Source organism: Cyprinodon tularosa, unplaced genomic scaffold (genome assembly GCF_016077235.1).
Source record: "Cyprinodon tularosa strain WSP-4 unplaced genomic scaffold, ASM1607723v1 ctg1510, whole genome shotgun sequence".
Classification (NCBI taxonomy): domain Eukaryota; kingdom Metazoa; phylum Chordata; class Actinopteri; order Cyprinodontiformes; family Cyprinodontidae; genus Cyprinodon; species Cyprinodon tularosa.
In genome coordinates, this window is record NW_024038344.1 from 13,232 (window position 1) to 36,017 (window position 22,786).

At 48.0% G+C, this 22,786-nt stretch overlaps 1 protein-coding gene across 1 annotated transcript; it reads left to right on the top strand.

Moving 5' to 3' along the window:
• Positions 1–2,249: 2,249 nt before the first annotated feature.
• Positions 2,250–21,773, top strand: cd99 (CD99 molecule). The gene is made up of 10 exons (XM_038279606.1): positions 2,250–2,518; positions 6,639–6,668; positions 6,755–6,814; positions 8,730–8,768; positions 12,304–12,351; positions 12,518–12,595; positions 14,128–14,160; positions 14,556–14,576; positions 20,206–20,373; positions 21,228–21,773. The coding sequence occupies exons 1-10, from the start codon at positions 2,455–2,457 to the stop codon at positions 21,254–21,256; spliced, it is 570 nt and encodes a 189-aa protein (XP_038135534.1). The 5' UTR covers positions 2,250–2,454; the 3' UTR covers positions 21,257–21,773.
• The last annotated feature ends 1,013 nt before the right edge of the window (positions 21,774–22,786 follow it).

Consider the following 22,786-nt stretch of genomic DNA (forward strand, 5'->3'; position numbering starts at 1 on the left):
GACAGAGAGGAGGGGTCCACCCTGGACAGAGGGGAGGGGTCCACCCTGGACAGAGGGGAGGGGTCCACCCTGGACAGAGAGGAGGGTTCCACCCTGGACAGAGAGGAGGGGTCCACCCTGGACAGAGAGGAGGGGTCCACCCTGGACAGAGAGGAGGGTTCCAACCTGGACAGAGGGGAGGGGTCCACCCTGGACAGAGAGGAGGGGTCCACCCTGGACAGAGAGGAGGGTTCCACCCTGGACAGAGGGGAGGGGTCCACCCTGGACAGAGGGGAGGGGTCCACCCTGGACAGAGGGGAGGGGTCCACCCTGGACAGAGGGGAGGGGTCCACCCTGGACAGAGAGGAGGGGTCCACCCTGGACAGAGGGGAGGGTTCCACCCTGGACAGAGAGGAGGGTTCCACCCTGGACAGAGGGGAGGGGTCCACCCTGGACAGAGGGGAGGGGTCCACCCTGGACAGAGAGGAGGGTTCCACCCTGGACAGAGGGGAGGGGTCCACCCTGGACAGAGAGGAGGGGTCCACCCTGGACAGAGAGGAGGGGTCTATCCTGGACAGAGAGGAGGGGTCCACCCTGGACAGACGGGAGGGGTCCACCCTGGACAGAGAGGAGGGGTCTATCCTGGACAGAGAGGCGGGGTCCTCCCTGGACAGAGAGGGGGGGTCCACCATGGACAGAGAGGAGGGGTCCACCCTGGACAGAGAGGCGGGGTCCACCATGGACATAGAGGAGGGGTCCACCCTGGACAGAGAGGCGGGGTCCTCCCTGGACAGAGAGGCGGGGTCCACCATGGACAGAGAGGAGGGGTCTACCCTGGACAGAGAGGCGGGGTCCACCATGGACATAGAGGAGGGGTCCACCCTGGACAGAGAGGCGGGGTCCACCATGGACAGAGAGGCGGGGTCCACCATGGACAGAGAGGAGGGGTCCACCCTGGACAGAGAGGAGGGGTCCACCCTGGACAGAGAGGCGGGGTCCACCCTGGACAGAGAGGCGGGGTCCACCCTGGACAGAGGGGAGGGGTCCACCCTGGACAGAGAGGCGGGGTCCACCATGGACAGAGAGGCGGGGTCCACCATGGACAGAGAGGAGGGTTCCACCCTGGACAGAGGGGAGGGGTCCACCCTGGACAGAGAGGCGGGGTCCACCATGGACAGAGAGGAGGGTTACACCCTGGACAGGTCTCCAGTCCATTGCAGGGCAAGACAGAGACAAACAGGACAAACAGCCATTCACACACACACTCATACCTAAGGAGAATATAGCCAAGTCAATTAACCTTCCAGTCCTGTTTTTGGACTGTGGGAGGAAGCCGCAGTACCCGGAGAGAACCCACGCATCCTCAGGGAGAACATGTTAACTCCATGCAGAAAGACTCCAGCAGTGCTACCCACTGCGCCACTGAGCAGCCCTGGAGCTATTCAATGAAACATTATAGATGGTGTCCTTATTGCAGTGCGGGGCACAGCCCCCATGGGGGAGGACACCTTAGAAATTTGTAGAACGACAAACTTTGTGAGACAAAATCTATTTATGGAAAAATTTGTGCAATTATTCAGTAAAATAAAGGCTTACATTTCAAAAAACGTTCCAGGTCAGAGCTTCATGTTGACAGATATTCATGACATTCCCCAACCTGTGAATCAGAGCAGCTTTGAGATCGCTTCCACCGACCTCCAGCACCAGTGGGGGACAGGTTTATCTGATCCAGCTCTCCACCATCATGACTCCTCAGCTCAGCCTCCTCCTCCTTCTCCTATCGGACACCAGAAACCAGGAGGAGACTGCAGGGAGAGCGCTGCTCTGCCGGGCCACCAGGAGGGGTCGGTGCTGGTCAATATAACCAGCAGGGATCCCCATGATCCTGCCAGAGACTCTGGCAGTTCCAGATGAGACCCAACAGGACAACCAGAACCAGGTAGAACTTAATTGACCAGAAGTGATTGATGAGAAGAACCTGGACAGAGCGGACCCAAACAGATAAAACAGAAATGGTTCTAGAACCTGCTTCAAACAGAACCTCCTCTGTTCTTTGTTGTTCTGTAAAGAAGCTGCAGGAAGCAGGCGGGTTAAGCTTCCTTCTCTGTCATAAAACACCAACAAAGTGAGAAGTTTGTGGTTAAATGATGACGAATCGTTTGAATCTGGATCCAATCATCAGTTTCTGCTCCGGCTTTAGCTTCGACATTAAAACCAGACTTTAGTTCCCTGAATCTGCTGCCTGCTCTCTGAGTTCTGAGGTTATCAAACACGTGTCACGTGATCAGCTGCTTGTGTGTAGCTCCCAGCAGTGACTCTGTCAGGGCGTCGACAGCCAGACCAACCCCCTCTCCCACTGACACACCCAGCGCTGACTCAGTCTGCAACCCTACACCGGCTAACTGCTGGCCACAAAGCCTCGGAGCTCACAGCAGCTGGATTCCACCCGGCAGAAAGTTCCGGACTTTTCTCAGGATGAAGTTTTATCTGAGGATCCTTTCCCTCCTTCTGCTCCTCGCTGCAGCGCTGACGCAGGATGGTGAGTTGCTGGTTTCCACAGCAAGGCTGTTCAGGTAGGGAGGGGCAGCGGAGGCAGCCCTGATGTTCCTTCAGCCGCGGTTGGCATACAGTGGGCCGGACCATGACAATGACACAGCGTTACCATGGTAACATGCAGAAGAGTCAGGGTAGAGCTGTTTCTAACGGGCTGTAGATGGAGCAGATCCAGGAGACCTTCAGCAGGGCCCAGGAGAGGGTCCTGGTTCCCCACAGGCCTTTACTTCAGCTCAGGTCTTAGTCTCTGATCTCCTCAGACATGAAGTCCTCACTGGACCATGTCCTCCAACTGGAGGACGTCTGTGGAGGCGTTTGGCTGGGCTATTCCTGGGCACCAGCGACCTACTGAGAGGAACCACGGGCTGTTTTTGTTTTTTGGTGAAATAGCTGCCCGGCTCTGAGTGGTTCCAGCTAATCTGGACCAGATGAACCATCCCTGGATGTAGAAGTTTGTCTTCAGCTTTGAAAACATTCCAGAGGATCTAGAAAACCTGCGTTAGAGAGGAGAACCCAAAGTGGTGATGAAGGGCCACAGAGAGTCATGCTGGGATAGACCCCAAACAGAACCTCCCTCCCAGCAGAGCTGATGCCTTCAGGCGGACGGCTGGAATGGAGGAGGCCTCCTGAGGAACCTTCGGCTCAGAGAGATCCCATGATAGATGATGACTCATCCTCTTTGCTCCGTAGACAGAAGTATAGCGCTCAGTTTCCGCTTTGGATCCGTGTAGCAGAACCCAGACAGGAATCCGCTCCTTCTGGGACGTGAGGAGACCCACAGGCTAATGGGTTCCTGTGCAAAAGATGAGGAGCATGTTGTCGGGCCTGGGATCTAAAGGAGCGTTCCAGGAACCACCAGCAGCTCAGATGGTCAGAGAGAAACTAGAACCCGTTGGTGGTTGGTCCAACCGCGGAGAAGAAGAGGTGACCAGTCTTAGACCAGGCCCGGTCAGAGAGCAGATGTTCAGCAATGAGAGGTCAGCTTAGAGAGAAGGGAACTGAGCAGCGGGTGAGGGGCAGGTCCTCCGGTATCAGAAGGGTAAATAGAAAGGAAGAGCTGGAGGTATTAGTGGTAGAGGAGGTGATCTGAGGTCATAGGCTTTTATATTCCAATAATAAAGCTGGAAAAGTTAGAAGGTATTATTGAAAAGATGAGAATACGTTATTTGGTGTGGTACCTTTATGGGGGTGGACAAAAAACTGTATTTGAGAGTAAAAACATAAAATCATTTTCCAAACCTCAATGCATCTTTTATGGCTAAATGTTTTCTATCAAAAAAATTTCCTCAGTCTCAAATAACATCAGTCTTTCAGTCTGGTTATCTACAATACAATGATTTTCCCCTTTCAGTTCACTGTTTTTCTTTAATTTAATAAAAAGGTTTTCATAGAAGGGCATCTAAGTAACGATAAAAAAAGGCCACAAGGAATAAAGTTTGAACACATTCAGGAAACTAGCAACGGTCGAAATGTTCAACGTTTTTTTTCCCCAGCTAAGCATAAAAAAAGCCTCTTTAGAGATTTTAATTTCAATTTCTTTTATTTCTATAGCTCCAATTCACATCATGTCATCTCAGGTTTATAGATCCAGATCAACCAGTCAGATTGATTCAAAGTTTTCTATCTAAGGAAAACCAGCTGATTGCATCGACTCATTGACTCTTCAGCAATCCCTCACACTAAGCATGCTTGTAGCGACAGTGGAGAGGAAAAACTCCCTTTGAACAGGAAGAAACCTCCAGCAGAACCAGGCTCAGTGTGAGCGGCCATCTGCTGAGGCCCACTGGGGTTCAAGGAGACAGAAGCAGACATAGAAAGAGCAGCTGTAAAAGGCGGCCCTTTTTACATCCTTTAAACTCTGACAAGAAGTAAATTGTTTGAATTTTAGTGACTAAACTATGTAAAACAGATTAATAATCACAGAAATACCCTAAATGCCCTCTTCCAGTTGAATAGAGGGTCTAAATTGGTTTGTCTGTCTTATACCCCTTCCCCACTGTCTGAAAAACCGGTTTAAACCTACAGCAGTAGCACTTGTCTGGTCCTTGGATGGTTTTTGGATGTTTTTTGGCTGGTCCTTGGCTGGTCCTTGGCTGGTCCTTGGCTAGTCCTTGGCTGGTCCTTGGCTGGTCCTTGGCTAGTCCTTGGCTGGTCCTTGGCTGGTCCTTGGCTGGTCCTTGGCTGGTCCTTGGCTGGTCCTTGGCTAGTCCTTGGCTGGTCCTTGGCTGGTCCTTGGCTAGTCCTTGGCTGGTCCTTGGCTGGTCCTTGGCTAGTCCTTGGCTGGTCCTTGGCTAGTCCTTGGCTGGTCCTTGGCTGGTCCTTGGCTGGTCCTTGGCTAGTCCTTGGCTGGTCCTTGGCTGGTCCTTGGCTGGTCCTTGGCTGGTCCTTGGCTAGTCCTTGGCTGGTCCTTGGCTAGTCCTTGGCTGGTCCTTGGCTGGTCCTTGGCTAGTCCTTGGCTGGTCCTTGGCTGGTCCTTGGCTAGTCCTTGGCTGGTCCTTGGCTGGTCCTTGGCTGGTCCTTGGCTGGTCCTTGGTTGGTCCTTGGCTGGTCCTTGGATGGTTTTTGGATGTTTTTTGGCTGGTCCTTGGCTGGTCCTTGGCTGGTCCTTGGTTGGTCCTTGGCTGGTCCTTGGATGGTTTTTGGATGTTTTTTGGCTGGTCCTTGGCTGGTCCTTGGCTAGTCCTTGGCTGGTCCTTGGTTGGTCCTTGGCTGGTCCCCTACAATTCCTTTTTAAACATCAACTTTTGCACTAAAGTATTCTTTCTGTCATTATTTGTGGAGATTAGGACCTAAAGAGAAGCGCCATCTCCTGGTCAGACCCTGTAATTCAGTAAAAGGGTGGAGTCAGAGGAAAAAAATAGGCAAGGCAGGGTCACTCCGATGGCTGGAAGTTTGACTGGGAAGGGCCAGTCACAAGGGAGTGGCGGCCTTTATGGGAGTGTGAGTTCAATCCCCTACTCCCACAGCCTGCCAATCTGGGTCCCTGAGCAGGACCCTTAACCCCACACTGCTCTCTGGGCACTGCACAATGGCAGCCCACTGCTCCCCAAAGGGGATGGGTTAAATGCAGGGAAGTAATTTCCCTCTGGGATTATTAGAGTATATATAAAAAGTTCTGATTTCCTCTTTTTATGTAACCTGAGGCCGGTTCCTAGTGCAGCCCCAGTTTTTCACCAGTGGACTCTATCAGAACCGGCAGAACCGGCTCAGTTAAGCCAAGGCTTCCAGCTGAAAATAGCCTGAGCTCAGAAACACTAGCAGATGCCTCTTTGCTCTCAGTGTGACTCATTCTATGTTTAGTGTGTCTGTGTGTGGCTCACTGCAGCCATGGTAACCGGGCCAAACACTGTAGGGCTCCTTTCTGCACTGTAACCAGGCACAGCTCTACTCAGGTCTACCCCCTCTGGGTCGGCAGGACCGGGTTTTATCATTCCTAAAGTCTACCTACCAGAAGTTTTCATCAGTGGCGCCTTTAGAAATGTTTCACTAAAAAGATGGGGTCACTAAAAATATTGGGGCCGCCACTGAAACTAAAGCCAGAATTCCAGGGTTTGAATCACCTATTGTGGTAAACCTGCCTGTACAAATCATCAGACTTCAGTAAACACCTACTCATACTCATACTCATACTCACTTTTGGTTTATTGTGTGATTTTTAATGTTATGTTTCTTGTTGTGCAGAATGGGATGAAATGCTAAACTGATGCTACTATAATTTACACTGGCCAGTGGGGTGGCCAGTGGGTGGCCAGTGGGGTGACCAGTGAGGTGGCCAGTGGGGTGGCCGGTGAATTGGCCAGTGTGGTGACCAATGAGGTGGCCAGTGAGGTGGCTAGGGCATTGCACAGTTTGACCGTGGCCACACCCTGGTGGCGACAGGTCTTCATACTCTCTAAACATTTTGTTATGATGTCATGCCATTGTCCGAGACTCTTGATGCACTTCTACCAAACCATTAGGAAGCTAATAGACAATATGGATGAATTCTCAATAACAAACCTCTGTATTAATATGCTGACGTTCAGCAGATGTGTTTTCTGTCACTGGTTCTGTAGGTAGAACCGCTCCTTCCACTGCCGGACTCTAACTATGTCTTTTTCCTGCAGGGTTTAACCTGGAAGATGCTCTGTTCGATGGTGAGAGATTCACTCCAGCTGATCACAGCATTTGTCTAAATTAAATCTCAAGCACAGAGTCCTCTCACTCCTTCTCTTTGGTTTAGATCCCACCCCGGCACCCCCCAAAAAGCAGCCGGTAACACCGAAGAGGCCTGGAAGTGATGGTTTGTATCAAAACACACACCTTCATCTGGTTTTCCTGATCATGGCCCATTTTGGGGAAGTTCCTTTTTTCCTGGAGGAACTATGAGGTGCTGCCAATTATGCAGCTTGGTCACAGGAACCAGTAACTCAGCAGTTCTGCCTGGGATCTGCACTGGGAGGACAGGGTTTGCTTAGAGGCTTTCCTTTAGAGTCCAAATCAGAGAGGTTTAAGCCCTCCTTGATGGTGTCAGCCGCTGGTATAGATGATGCTGGGTATGAACCTGAAGTCTTCTGAGGGTAGATCTCCTCCGGCTGCAGGAGCTACAGAGTAGAAACAACTGAGAAGCACTGGGGGGAAGTGAGACATCTAGAAACCACAAAACAAACCAGCCTCACTCCTCTGCACAGCGTGGCACAGATGTTGTCACGCAATGGTTTCCATGCCTCCCTTTTCATAAATAAAACAGTTTCCTGTAGCTGCAGAGCGTGGAGAGCTTGCTGTCTGATGATCTCTGATAGAAAGCAAAACCACAGGGGAAACGCTGAAATGCTCTCACCACTGGTTAGCGAATATTCTCCCTTAAGACATGAATATCAAGAATCAAGAATAATCTCCTCACTGGAAACGGGGACCTTGGAAATAACTAACAAAGCCGACAGACAGGACTCTAACAGAAGGCAAGCAATCAATGATCTGGCCCAGATAGCTGGAACTGAGCCCAATATAAAGGAGAACGAGCAGGTGGATGAGATGAGTGACAATTAGGAGGTGGACAGAGTTAAGCAGGTGAAAGGTATGAATAATTACGGTGAGCTATCAGGGCAGATCATGACAGGCAGAGCTGAGACACAAACAGCTATGTTGGCAGGTATCAAATAATCAACTACGCCCCTATCTCCAAAACAAACGTCCACCACTAGAGCTTGGTTCTCCAACTTTATCCCTATTTAAGCCTCTTAATAACAAGCGCTGGTGAAGATTCTCAGTCATCCAGGTCATAGTCATTCCAAAAAAACAAAAAACAACTGGACTTTGTTTCCAAGCTTAAAAACTTTTTTGGACAAAGAAGACAGGTGGTTTGAGAGGGGTATGAAGGAAGCCATTTTTGTTAAGAAAGAAAAAACAACATTAAATAGAGGGGGTGGACTCAGACTTCAGGTTTCTGGTATTACAGGCTAACAAAGAAACCAAACAACCCATATTGCAAAGGGGTGGACCCTTTCGTCAGGTTCGATTTGCCTGTTTCTAAACCAAAACCAGGCTTCGTTTGGTCCACTCTTTAAAGCCCCAAACTCAACGCCACTTCTGATATTTTGATTTGAAAAAGCATCCTGGATGGGAAGCAAAACGTCTTCAAACTTAATAACCAGCATTATAATAACTCAAGCAGCAGCCATCAGGATGAACATGTATGCAGCACGGGGTCCCTTAGCCACTGCCTGTCCCGTTTCCAGGACAGGCAGTCGGGTGATGCTAAGGTCCATGGTCCCCCTCACCCTCCTGCAGTTTTTATTTCTAAAATCCCTGGCGGCTCCATGTCTCCACCCAGGGGCCGTTCTGGTTTCGTACCTTATCCTTACAGCTGATTATCACCTTTGAACCAATCTGAATGACCTGGTCGAATGTTGTGGAGTTACGAAGCCGAGACAGAGGCATTTCTTGCAAGAAAAAAGCTTCAAATTTATTTAAAGTCCTCAGATGGAGAGATAGGGCTCTGACTGAGGCAACCCACCCCCTGCATAAAGAACTTTCTCACACTTGAACATTTGTAGGAAAAACAACTCGAGTTCATCAAGGCCGTTCACTGTTCGGTTAATATATATCTTCAACAAGTTCTGGCGACACTGGTAGGATGGAGTCATATTTCTCTGCTCCAAACTGGGAGCTATAGTTGACCTGTGGGTAGCTAGCTGATCAGGTGTTTTCTGCTGCAGGTGGCTTTGGACTAGATTTGGAGAACGCTTTGGGACCAGGTAGGACGGAAACCACCCAGAAGATAAAAGTATTCATTCCTGCATGTCATCCTGGTTGAAGGTGTTGAGAGTAACCATGTTGGTGGTTCTGTTTGAAACATAGCTTTGGTTGAAGGAGAGCCATTTTTGTCAAACAGATTAGGTCCAGGATTGGTTCCCTTCAGGTTTTCCTTTGGATGCGGAGTAGACATCATTGTTTGTCTTGGAGATTACAAGTCTGAATAAAAGTTGCACTTTTGCTAAAAGTGCTAAACTAACGTGTATGAATCTAGCACCTCTGATGAAGCTGTTACACTCCTTACCAGTTGGTGGCAGTAATGCAGCCGAATGTTGTTCACCAACTACCATTGAAACGAGGGGAACTGGAGAACTCTATTCAGGGTAGGAAAGGACGTCCGAACTGCGGGGCCAAGTCCACTGACCCTTTACCGTACAGTTCTCATTAGAGGGCGGGCACATGTGTTAATGGCCCGTGGTCAAATTGAGACTACAGCCTTTGAGAAAAGAACTACAAAAATTCCCCAATATAGAGAACTCCAAAATCCAAAGATATGAAGTTATGAGCAACAAATGATGGATTGTTGTTGACCTCCTGTCAAGCAAAGCATTGCAGGTGACCCTGTAGCTCTGGACATGAGTGGTCCCTATCCTAACCATAGTGGGGTCTGCTTACTACCTATCAGCACTCATCACGGCATTGACCTGTTGATGCTTCTACCGCCGTCAGTCAGGTGTCTTTGCTGAGGGATTTGTAGCCTTTTCCATCCTCTTCTTGCCCTTTAATGGCGGTTGGCGAACAGCGTTCAGGTGCACTACCGCCATTAAGATATGTTAGCACTCTATCAGTCGTGTACGGTCTTAATTTGTATTTGTACTTCTGGAAAGTTGCATCTCTTGTGTTTATAATTTCAAAACTCACCAATGAAAACCTGATGTCATGTGTTTTAATGACATAACTTATTAACTTACGGTTACGATTTCACAAACCTATACAAACATTGCTACTGTCAGTCATCTTGGGCTGTACACAGAGACACCAGTGAGTTAGCGATCTAGATACTGGCCCAGTTCTGTCTACTGTTTGGGCTTGTGAAGATGTCTGACCATGGCAGAGAACCGGTATGGGCTCATCTTTTTGATGACCTGGTTTTGGTGTGCAGAAGTTCTGGTCCAAACAAAGCTCTACATAGAAACAGGTCATCCACTTTCTCTACTTTCTACCACATCCCAAACATCTAAAGATTCCTCTGTTTGTAAACTGCATTAAACCTGTCTCCCAGTCTCACTGGTTCTGTTGGTCTGTCTTAAACTGGATCAGACTCAGTTAGGTTCTAGTTCTATTAAGGTTGGTCAAACTGTTTTAAAACTCTCTAGGCTGATTTAATTAGCTTTTATTCAGTAGGAGGGCATATATCTCCTCGCCAGAGTCTTGAGTAGTCCAGAAATAGTTGCGGACAATACCGTATTTTCACGACCATAAGGCGCACCGTACTAAAAGGCGCAGTCTCAGTTGTGTGTCCCATTTCTGTATTTAACACACACATAAGGCGCACCGGACTATAGGGCGCGTTTTTTATACACAAGGTACATGTCCTCTACTACCTTTAAATACCTCTACTGCGTATTTAAAAATACAGCGGGGGCAAAACTGAGTATGACTGTGCTTTATTCATGTATTTATTACAAAGCATTAATCAAACCTGGGAGCTGGCCGTGAGACAGACACATCGCAGATGACACAGCGCTGTGATCGCTCCTAAATTAACTTAAAATCCTGAAACCTGCCGACGGAATTTGTTCGCTTTTATTACCGGTATCCTGGTGCCTGCAGTTTAAATTATTTAGATGAAAAACACCTGCCAGCAGCCGGTGAACCCGGAGGCTGCCCGGCCTAGAGGCTGCTGATGAAGGGATTTCTGCTGTCGGTGCACCGCTGGTATGTCGGGGTCTGAGTGCCTCCGACAGAAATAGATAATCTGGATGAACTGACTGCAATTATTAAGTTTTCAGGTGGCCTTTCTCACTTAAAAACATATTAAAACTACTTTATTCCCACTGATCACAGCAAATATAGCTGCAAGATTTAGATTATTTAGATGAAAAAACACCTGCCAGCCGCCGCGGTGAAGAGGAGGAGACCCGCCCAGAGGCTGCTGTTGAATTAAGTTTTCAGGTAGAAAAATAGAGCGGGAGCAAAACTGAGTATGATTGTGTTTTATTCATGTATTTATTAAAAAGTATTAATCAAACCCATCAAAGTCATCATCCTCTGTTTCTGAATTAAACAGCTGCGCTAAATCAGACATGCCAGTTTCCCCTTCTTCGCTGTCAGAGTCACTTTCCGTGCAGCGCGGCTCCTCAGAAATAATGCCGGCTTTTGCAAAAGCTTGAACAACAGAGCCAGCAGACACGTTAGTCCAAGCATCCACAATCCATCCGCTAAAGGTGGCGTAACTTGCCCGGCGCTGCCTTCCACTTATCCTGAAACTGTGGTCTCCGTCTGTCATCCATCGCTCCCACGCCGCTCGCAGCCTTACTTTGAACGGCCGCTTCACACCGATGTCCGGCGGTTGAAGTTCCTTTGTCAGACCCCCCGGGATAACGGCGAGCACAGCGTTCATTTGATTCACCTTTTTTTTCACATCGGCTGTGAGATGGGCACGTAGCGATGGTGATGCGTGGAAAAAAACACCTAGTCTTCTCACATACACCTGCCTCAGCCACGCTTTCATCATCTCCTCATCTATCCAGCCTTTTTCATTTAATATCATATGTCATCAGAGCGCTGTGTCTGTCTCGCTGTCAGCTCCCAGATCAGCTTCTCTGATTGGTTGATGCGGCGCGTCCAGCAGCAAAACTTCAATTTTTCCATGTCGAGCAGCAGCAGCGCGTTGGCAGATGCTTAAACGCTCCCGACGTGCTGCACCAAAACGCGCTGCGGGACCTTTTGCTGCGCCTATACGCGCGTCAACCATTGACTTTGCATGTAAACTCGCTGCTTCTGCTGCACCTGCTGGGTCCGGTTCACACCGATGTCGAGCGGTTGAACAGCGAGCACAGGGTTAATTTGTTTCCCCATGTTTTTCACATCAGCTGAGAGATGGGCACGCATGGAGTTACATATTAACAGCGATGGTGATGAGTGGAAAAAAAACACCTGGTCTCCTTACATTCAGCCACTCTTTCATCATCTCCTCAATGAGGTGGTCTCAAAAGTCGCAGTTACAACACACATAAGGCGCACCGCACCATAGGGCGCACCGCACATTTTGAGGAAAAAAAAAGACGTTTAAGTGCGCCTTATAGTCGTGAAAATACGGTAGTTGTCCCAATGTAGTCCAATAAAAGACGTTGAAACGTTTTCAACGTCTTTCCAACAATCTGAAAATTACAGCTTTTTACCTTTCACTTTCCAAGCAAATGTAGACGTTTCTTGGACGTAAATCATTTTGAATCAATTCTTGCTCAGTGGGATTCATGAATGGATAAAAAGCTTTCTCTGATACTGATGAAGGGTCTGGTCCTGTGTTTGCAGATCCCGCTCCAGAACCGAAGAAACCTGCAGATAAACCTAGGAGCGGAGGTGAGTGAGCAGATGGTCTGGCTGTCGACCTTCTAGCAGACATTTTTGCTCAAATCCAACAAAGCAAAGACCAAAGCACCACTCAGGAAGAAGCATGCTGATGTGGGAGGCCCAACCAGAGGCTGTGATGGACACTGAAGTTCTCTGTGTCACTGATGTCTTCCAGGAGGAGGAACCTTCGGTGACAACGACCTGTTTGATGTCAGCAATGGAGACTACAAGCCCGACGAAGGACGCTCTGGAGGTGAGACCCCTTTCTGACTCAGATCTGAGTGTTGCTGCACAGTGGTTTGAGCATATCTCCAGTCGAAGGACCAGTAGCTGCTGGTTCTGGTCATCAGTAGCTAGTCCTGTGGCCCTCCTGGTGGTTCCCTGTTAAGTGCTTGTTATCCTTTAGCAGCCATGTGTGGTTTGTCGCAGGTATAACGCAGATATGTTTGATCTATGCCCAATATTGAAGTGTGGTCTGCGCTATGTTAATCCACGCCACAACTCAAGAGGGACTAGCCCACCCACAATCCTGGAACAAGCCAGGTGCCCTGTTGTGTTGGTTTGACGAGCTTGTTCGCCATCTACAACCCCTCATGCAACTCCGGACAACACGCAGTTCACCCGTGAGTGTTCCCCAAAGACTGCGTGGTGCTGTGTGTTGCACACCAACAGACTAAAAACTAGCATCCTGCACAATGTCTGGGATAGTGTCCGCTGTGTGGCAGGCATTGTGGACGACTCTACGGCCAGAGGTTCTGCCAGGTACCAAACAGGAAATACGCATAGTTAGAGCGGATGTAGAATTGACCAATCAGAGGCCTCCTGTCTGCAGCACTGTCTGCGGTCACATACAATTTTGGGGAGGTGAAACAGAGTGTCTGCTGAAGGGGGGGGGGGCATATCTGCGTTAAAAGCGACACACACACGTTTCTGAACTAAACCAGGCTTTACTGGGAACCACCTGGTCCAGTTCTGGCCTTTTTTCCATTCCTGTAGCTTGTTGTTAACATGGACTAAACTTCCCCTCCTCTGGTTTTCCCAACTTGGAGGACTTGGTTGTTTTTCCACCAAGGAAACAGCGGAGGGGGGGGGGGGGGGGGGACTACAGAACTTTTATGGAAATGAAAACCAGATGTCTGTTTGGCTTTTTATCCTGTGTTGGACATTTTTAAAGTAGTTCCATTCCTACTTGAACAGACCAACATGAGGTGGTGCCATAACCCTGAGGTAAATAAGAATCTCAAGTGACCCTAAATAAACATAGGGTCGGCTTATCGGACTGATGTGCCACAAATAATCATGCTGGGGGTCAGAGCTTGCTGTAAAGTAAACATCTACTCTCTTTACCGGCTCACCCAGGAGGAGAGAGTCCTGTAAAGTATTACCACACCCCACTGAGTCCATGTTAGGGGAGGATCCACAGTTTCTTTTTGATTTCATAGCTTCATTCATTGGAATAAGTTTGGGTCGGACGGAAGCAGGAGGAATTCCCCCTGAGGAAAACCCAGATTGGTAATTTGAGACTCCGGCAGCAGAGCTCAGCGTTTTCACCCTACATTCCAGTTCTCCCAGAGTCCCCTCCCCCGCCAGACTGCAGCACAGCCTCTGGGCTCCTTCTGTCCCAGACAAGCAGTGGGAGGGGCTTTTTTCCTTTCTCAGCAAACTTAGATTTCCTAAAAGAAGATGTGAAACAGCTCTGCTCACAGTTTATTTGTTGCTCCTCCAAGTCTGCATCATTTGGAAGCTAAAACTCTCTAACCTGACTTCTTCTTCTTCTGCATGCAGGCCGTGCAAAGGACACCAGCTATGATAATCAAGGTAAGTTCCCGTGCCTTTGATAAGTTGACCCTTGACCCTGTCTACATAAAGTTCCATTTCTACATATCAAATTGCTCTAAAGAAAGGCGTTTAATACAAGTTTCAGCCTTAGGACTACATGCTAGCTTTCAGCTAGAACTACAGGGATACAAAAGTGCTTGTAAATTGATGCCCTTCAAACGCTCAGCATTAGAAGTGAACCATGCTGTGCAGAAGTGCCTTTAAAAGCATGATCTTATTCTAATGCCTGGTCTCATTGTTTCCCAAAAGGTCTGGGCTAACAGGACTGCCACTTTCTTAGCTTCTATGTTGAACCAATCTCATTTAACATGAATCACTGAAGCAATTTCTGGGTTAAGCGAAGCTGACTGACCTCTTTTCTGCTGTTTTTACAGGTGGAAATGATCAAGCTCAAGGTAAATCATCTCTTCTATGATATGTTCCTTTAAACTACCCATTAGAGCAGGAAGCAGTGGCTGCAAAGAGAAAGTCATTGTTCAATGGTGATCCTCTTATATAGGATGTCTAATCCTGAGACAGCGACTTAAACTGGAGCTAAGACTGGCTTGACCAGCAGACTTAGAACAGGACAGAGAGCATCAAGGTCTGGGGACCTGCAGGTCTGCATGGAGCTGAGGGAGGGAATCTGGCAGTCCAAGACTCGTCCTCCTGCACAAACACCAGGAGCAGGCGACACAGAGTCAGTTCAAGTGACCCCAGCAACACAAGCGGGACCCTCCCAGACACTCTGTCCCTCAACCATTATGGCTGACCCACTACCTAGTGGGAGCCAACCTGCAGCACAGAGACACCAGAAAGGCTGCTGGTCCTGGATGGCCCCAGAGAAAGGATCCTCTGTAACCTCTAAACTCAGCTGACATTCCAGCCAACAGCCATCTTTCCTTTAATTTTTTACCTCGCCGTTGTTCCTCCATGCATAAAGACATCTTAAATAACTGTAGAGGAAGCAGTCGTACCCACTCTCCCTCCATCCCTGACAACCTGGAGAAGATCAACACCTACAGCAAGAGTCTTTCTTTGGACTTCAGCTCTACGTTTATCTTGTTATCTCCTATAATAGAGACCACCTGGATGGTCCAGTTAACATCATCCCCCATCCTGGACATGGGTGCACCTCAGGGATGTGTCCTCAGTACCTTTCATTTTTGAATACTTACTCAGAGCTAATACCCCTCTCAGACCTCCAACACCATGGTCAGGTTCGTTGATGACTCTATGGGTGTTCTGATCTCTGGTGGTGAACAGTTGGCCTGCAGACAGGAGATCCAGTACCTCACACTATGGAGTCAGAAACAAGAAACCTCAGTGAGAGAGGAGCTTATTCTGGACTTCAGGAAACCTAGGTGCATCCAGCCCTAGAAACCCAGAGAGGTTTAGAGCTAAACCAGAGGGTTCCTAGGTGTCTGCTTGTCGACTGACCTCCTCTGGAACACATCATCATCTCACACCAGGAGAACCGGAAGAACCTGCAGCAGAACCCTTTACTTGATCCAAGCCCTCCACTCTGTCAGCCTTTATACCTGCAGACGCCAACAGAAAGCCAGAACCATTTCTACAGACTCCACATTCTGTTCCCTCCACTTCTAGGTGGAAAAAAGTTTCCAGACATTAAAACACAACTCCAGCCTGCTAGCAAACAGAACAGTCCAGTCATTCACCTTCTGAACACCAGCTAGAAAAAGGCCTTATAGCTGCCAACCTTTGGCTGCTGTGGTAGAGACACAGCTACTAAACAATCAGTGACAGAATTTTTTTTATTCTCTTTTATTCTGTCTTATTAGAGACCAACACAAACTAGAACAGAAGTGGGACATAATGGTTTCAATCTATAAACGTCTGTCATGAAGATGTAATTAGTCCCCCTCATAGTGACACCCTTCTTAGAGAACTCAATACGGTTGGAGGACTGACAAGAACTCCTGTTTGTAGTTCCAAACTGGACTTCCATACCCCCTACTGAAGCACAGGGGTGGCAGCATCATTCAGGGGTTGACAGATACTTTCCCTTCAATCTTAAACACCCAACCATTCTCCCTGCTTGTAACCTTTAGGGGAGGCTGCTGCCTATCCTCAGCAGTTCAAGGGGGGTGAGAGGGTGTAGATCCTGGACAGGTGGGCTGCCCATCATAGGTCAACACGGGCATGACCGTACTCAGCTTCAGTCTGTGGGCAAAGCTGGAAACAAGTCTCTGGTTTAGGTCTAAATCTCTGTGGGCTTAAACTGTAACACTTCACAATGAGTTCTCTCAATTCCAATTCTAGTTAAGCCACTAAAGGTTGCTGCAGATTGTTTGGAGGGGTGTGAATACTTCCCGCTTGTGAGCAAACATCTCCCAGGGAGTCAGTCTGCTACCTGACCTGACAGGCCGCTGTTGCTAGGGGAGTCCTGTCTGTATGTGAGCCTAGATCAGCAAGCTGTTCCTCCTAAAATTATGGTGCCCCTCCCTCAATAGCTATGACTTGAGAAAGACAGTCAGTTGGAGAAGGAAGAGGTTTTAACTACAGAACTGAGGCCCAGTTGTGATCACGGGTTCCTTCCTCAGACTTCCTAAGGAATGTTGACTGAACAAATGAGACCCAGACTGTCCCAAATCTTGATCCTGTCCACGTACCCACTGTAGAAGCTGGTTCTGGGGATGCGTCCGATCCGTGCGTCGTCATGGTGATCAGAGCGTGCAGGGGTGCTCCTCCTTCCTGCCTTTGTGTGTTTGAATTCTATGTGTGCTCAGTGAAGGGTCCCCTCTGGACCTAGAGCCATTTTCTGTTTCCTGTTCAGAGGAGGCTTCTGTTTCCCTCCTTGGCCCAACTTCATCATACCTCCACTCTAAGCACTGCCGTCGGTCATTGTCTGACTAAAACACAGGGACTGTGAGCGGGAGCTGTGCTGACTCATAGCATTCCCCGGGGATGGCGTTGCGTGAGGGCCATTCTGATGCAAGCCGTCCTGTGGATCATGCTGTCAGCTCTGGTTTGGTTTCTCTGGCTAAAACCCTGCTTCGATGTGTGTCGTTGCAGATCCAGACCTTCTGTGGGGCCAAATCCTGAAGATGCTAAATTCTAACATGCCAGAGGAGTTCTTTATGTGGATGTCGAACTTAAAGCAAGTTCTAGGCCCTCTGCTAGAGAAGGCCAAGGAGCTGTTGCAGGCTCTGCCATGAGCTCTTAGTTGGACCCGTGTTGTAGGCCAACAGAACCATCCCTTCTCTTTGGCTTTTTGATGCCCCTGCAGGGTTAAAAAGTGCTGACCTATCTCCAATGGGCAATGCTTTACTGAAACCAGGAGGTGGCTGCTTGGTGTAAAATATTTTCCTTTGGTTGGAACTCTGTTGTATTGCTCAGACTTACTGGAGTTTTAGGGTCTAAATGGGACTAACTTGGTCTTTTTGGGACTTGCTAAGCCTTACTGAGACACTGTAGGGCTAACTGGGATTATCTTAGCTAGGGTTTTTTTGGGACTTGCTAAGCCTTACTGAGATTTTCTGGGTCTTACTGGGACCAATTTAGATGGGTTTTTTTTTGACTCGATCAGACTTACAAGAACTTTGTGGGGGTTACTAGGACTAAGACCTTTGTTGGGACTTGCTCAGACTTACTGGGATTTTCTGGGTCTTACTGGGACCAATTTAGATGTTTGTTTGTTTTTTTGGGGACTTGATTAGACTTACTGGAACATTTGGGGTCGTAGTGGGACTAAGTTGGTCTTTTTGGGACTTGCTGAAATTTACTGGGACTTTCTGGGACTTATTGGGATTCATTAGGACTTACTGATACTCATGGTCCTTTTCCACTGGCTCTACAGCACCATACCATTTTTTTCTCTTTTTTAGCATGCACTGTTGGATTTTTGGCCCTACTCTAATCCTGACCCTACCTATTGCTGAGGACAGCTGAGAAAACTTGCTGCTGGTGCGGAATAATGTAAACGTATGAAGCTTGGAGGGGTGGATTAGAGTCACACCAACTTTAGTCGCTGTAAAAGCAGCAATACTGGGACTTACTGGGACGGGTCTGCTTTATTGACTCCATCACATTTTTCTATCTCTACTTTCAGGATATAAATCTTATAAACTTGTTTGAAGTCAGACTTTTTAATGGTTTTATTGTTGCCATGTTTTAACCTGTAAATAAAAAAAATAAAATAAAAATCTTTTTTGTCATATGTAGCTATGGACCTATCAGGTTCCAGTTCTAAATCTCAACTTCCTGATAAGTTGATTTAAGCCAATCCAGATGTTTTTAGGAACCAGACGATGGGTTACAGGATGTTATAGGCTGGGGGGGCTCCACCGGCCTCCCCGGGGTTGGTGTGTTGTGCAGCTAGTTGCATCGGGAACCTTTAGCTGGTTCCAGGTGATCCTACTGCTGATCAATCCGAACGTAGGCACCTGATGATGCTAACGCCGTCGCCTCTGCCTGCGCCGGGACTGTAACCCAACCATGCTGGGTAATTTAATGGATTCAGTTTGCTGATGATATATTTTATTCCTGAACTTCTTTGCTCCGCGATCCTCCGCTCACCTGGATTTCACACATATTCCGGTTGGATCACATTCCAAAGGCTAACGCTTGAGGGTTTAGAGTGACAGATCGACACGGTGAAGCAGAAGGAAGGTTCGGATACGCCTTCATTTAGCCTTCCGGGCTAAACATTCTGAGGGACCTCTGTCATCGCTTCTCCTGCTAGAAGGTGGACCTCCCCCAAAGGTTTCCCTCCAGGATTCCCCCCTTCAGCTCAATCCTGTCCGATCTGCTTTGTATCCCTCCTCATGCTGCTGCCACCACCATGCTCAACCCTTAACCTACACCAGAGCCTCCTCCCTGAGCCATCTGAGGGGTTCTCGGTCTCCACGATGAGGGTTTTCTTTGATGTTCTGGACTCTGGTGACTGAATAGGGGACAGCAGGTTATCGGGGGAGGATCTCACCGCCGACTGCTGCGGCTGGAATGGGTAGAGCCGGGAAAGACCCTTCAGCAAATCTCTGGACAGAGCAGAGGAGAGGAGTTTCTGTTCTGGCTAGGTTGCCATGGTAGCAGAGACAGACTTCCTATTTGCTGTGAGGAGGTACGCCCAGGGTTTTCACCTGGTTCTGCAGGATTCAGAACCTGAGCGGGTTTCTTTTTTTTACAGTGTCCTGTCTGGCGATGTGGCAATAAGAATAATTGTCTTGATGCCAAAAAGAGCCCAACAGATTTTAGTTTCACAAGTGGAGCAGTATGGCTATTGCCATATTGCTCCACTTGTTTCATGCATAGAATTTGCTTTATTATTATTATGCAGGGAGTTTTACAGTTTATATGGACACTGCAATGGAAGTAGAACAGAAGAGGAAAAACAGAAGAAAAAAGGAAAAAAAAGAGAAAAGATGAAAGAAAGAGATGATAGAAAGGAGACAATGACAAAACATTTTCAGTCTGCTTCATCACCTGCAACGAGATGTAAAAAGAACAGCAAAACCGAAAGACACGGTACGAGATATACAACAAAGCAACACCCTGAAACTATCGCTGAAGTAGTACCACCCAGTCTGACATGCACTCTATGTTACCTACGTCTATCAGAACCTGAGCGGGTTTCTGTGTGAGTGTGGGAAATCTGTAGAGCACATGCTTTGAGTTCCTCGGCAGTAAGTCATGCTGTAGGCAGGCATCCAGCTCATCTCTCTTGTGGAGGCAACTCCCTTTTTAGCACAGAGCCTCGTCACAAGACCCGCGGGGCCTCAGGGCGGGTCGGCACACCAGCCAGGGCCCATCCTCGCCCAGCTTTAATGTCTGTGCAGCCCGCCCTGCCAGCTTTTAGATCCAATGCCTTTAGAAAGGCCCCCTGGTGGATAACAGCAGTCCCTGCACCATTAAACCGGTCCACAGGTGGTCGGCTCTCAAACCAAACATTATTCTATCAATTCAGTTCCTCGATGAAACCGAAACAGGTGAACAAAGAAGGTTTCATCTTAATCCAAAATGCATAAATCTAACTTCCATGTGATCATAACTGAACGTCTCTGTTGTTTTTGTCCATTTTTGCAGCAGGTTCTGGTCAAATAGCCGGAATCATCAGCGCCGTAGGAGTTGCTTTGGTGGGAGCGGCGTCCAGCTACTTCGCCTACCAGAAGAAGAAGCTGTGCTTCAAGCTGCAGGGAGGCGCTGATCCAGAGAGCGGGAAGGGTCCCCAGGGCGGGCGCTCCGACAACCAGGGTGAGTGGCCTTGAATTCCCACACCCTGGGAGGCTGTGAACGCATCGTTAGACCGACCCATTGATCATTGGATTCATTTACAGCATCAGCCTCTGATTCTATGGGCATTAGATGATAAATTAAACATTTCTATTCCTGATAATCCAGGATTATGTCCAAACCTACTTTGATAATGATGTTTTAAGGAAACAAATCTACTCCAGGAAGACTGACGGTTCTGGTTTGGACTATTGGGCGGTCCGGATGTCGGTTACAGTGAAGGGAGCCAGCATCTGGCTAATCGGACCCAGGATGCTGGATCAGAACCAGATCCTCAGAGCGTCGGATTATGACGCCCGGTAGAACAAGTCCATGGATTATTTTCATGTCTCCTCCTGCCTGTCTGAGTCATCGTTCCCTTTATCCTCGTCCCGCCCTGAAACTTCCCAGGAAGAACGTCATCCGACCTGCTCAGCCAATCAGAACTAACCTTTGGGAACATGTGACCCCATTGTGGTTCAGAGCTCGTTAACCAGATTTTTAACGAGTTTCGCCTCCGTCCATACAGAAGGGAGCCAGTCAGAGATTGTTTTCAAAGGTCCCTCTGAGCGGGACGTCCTGATGGAAGACATTAAATAATCCTGACCTTTGTTGGACCAAAGTCCTGCTGCAGACGGGTCGGTCCTGTATGCCGGGCAGTTTTTGGACCTCCTGGTTCTGGGTGAATGTCTGTCACAGCGCTTAATAGTTCCAGGGAAACAGAAACCCGTCCAAACCAAATGCTTTGAAAGCCTGACACCTGCTGGTGAAGCAATGGTACTGCCATGGATCTTCACATCAAGAGTTTTTATTTGTTTGTTTTCTTCTTTTTCCAGTTTTCAGCAACCTGCTCCAGAACAACTAGCAGAACCTGATTGGACTTCTCAGCCGAAAGCCTGAAGACGTCTTTCCTACGGAAAAGGACCACCAGGTCGTGGACCGCCTGCAGACCCGACCGTCTGCCTGCTAATCTTTCTCTCAGCTTCAAGATCCCAACTGAACTGTCTGCAATGATTTCAGGGTTTTTATTTTCATCTCTTCCAGTTTCTGTTTCTCTGTTTTATCCTTTCCATGCCTGTTAAGATGCCGCTTTCCTGTTCCGAAATAATCCAAAGACGAGGGCAGCAGAGGGGCCCTCCTGCCCGTTACCCTCGGGGGCCTTTCAGAGGAAAGGAGCTTCTCTGACAGAGCAGCATGTGAACTAAAGGAGACGTTTGTAAAAAATATTCTTTTGTCGTCGTTAAAAGCTCGAAGCACTATTGAATGATGGGGGTTTTATAAGGCGGATGTAATTCGCTGGGTGAGGATCCAGCCGAAGGAGATTTCATGTAAACTGCTGATTGCCATGGAAACAAGGGCTAAATGAAAATGTGCACAATCTATGTACAGATTTTGTATCTATGAGAGAGTTTAAGATGTTCTATACCTGCAAAGAGAACACCTAGAGGCGGCCTTGTTTCACTGGCTAGTGTGTTAGCACCACTTAACTAGCTGCTAGCATTTTAACTCCAAGTTAACTGACTTCTAACATGTTAGCTCCCAGCCAGGTGCTAGCATGATAGCTCCCAGTTATCTAGGAGCTAACATGTTAGCTCCTTTTAAAGGTAGCTGCTAACATGTTAGTTCTAAGCTAGCAAGGTGCTTACATTGTTGCTACCTATTAGATAGCTCAAAACATTGTAGCTGCAATGTTAGCTCCCAGCTACCTAACTGCTAACATGTCAGCTCGCACATAGGCACTAACATGCTAGCTCCCAGTTATCTAGGGGCTAACATGTTAGCTCCTTTTTTGAGCTAGCTGCTAACATGATAGTTCCCAGCTAACTAGGTGCCAACATTCTAGCTGCCTATTAAATAGCTAAAAACATTGTAGCTGCCATGTTAGCTCCCACTTAGCTAGCTGCTGATATGTTAGCTCCCAACTAGGTGGTAGCATGCTAGTTCCCAGTTATTTAGGGGCTAAGGTGTTTGGTCCCACCTAGCTAGGTGCTAACATTCTAGCTGCCTATTGGATATAGCTAAAAACATTTTAGCTGCTAACATGTTAGCTCGCAGCTATGTAACACTTTATCTGTAATAAACAGATAAGCCTAAAATCATTGATTTTTTTGCTTTTTTAGCTAAATATTTGAATCACATCTAACGACATAAAACAAGCAGATTGTTCTTTAAAAGCATACCTTTGTTGTTTTTTTCACGGCTACATGTCTGTTCGCATGGCGCCGTCAGTGCCTTCAATATAAGTGCTTCAGCCGGTTGGTTTACAGTGGAACCCTCTGAGGTTCTGCTCCCCAGATGAATGTTTCCTGTTTCACTCGGTCGTCTCTGCTGTAAATAATCCACTCTGTTAGATCTATGTCTACGCTTTGTTTCTTTTCCAGCTCCAATGATCATT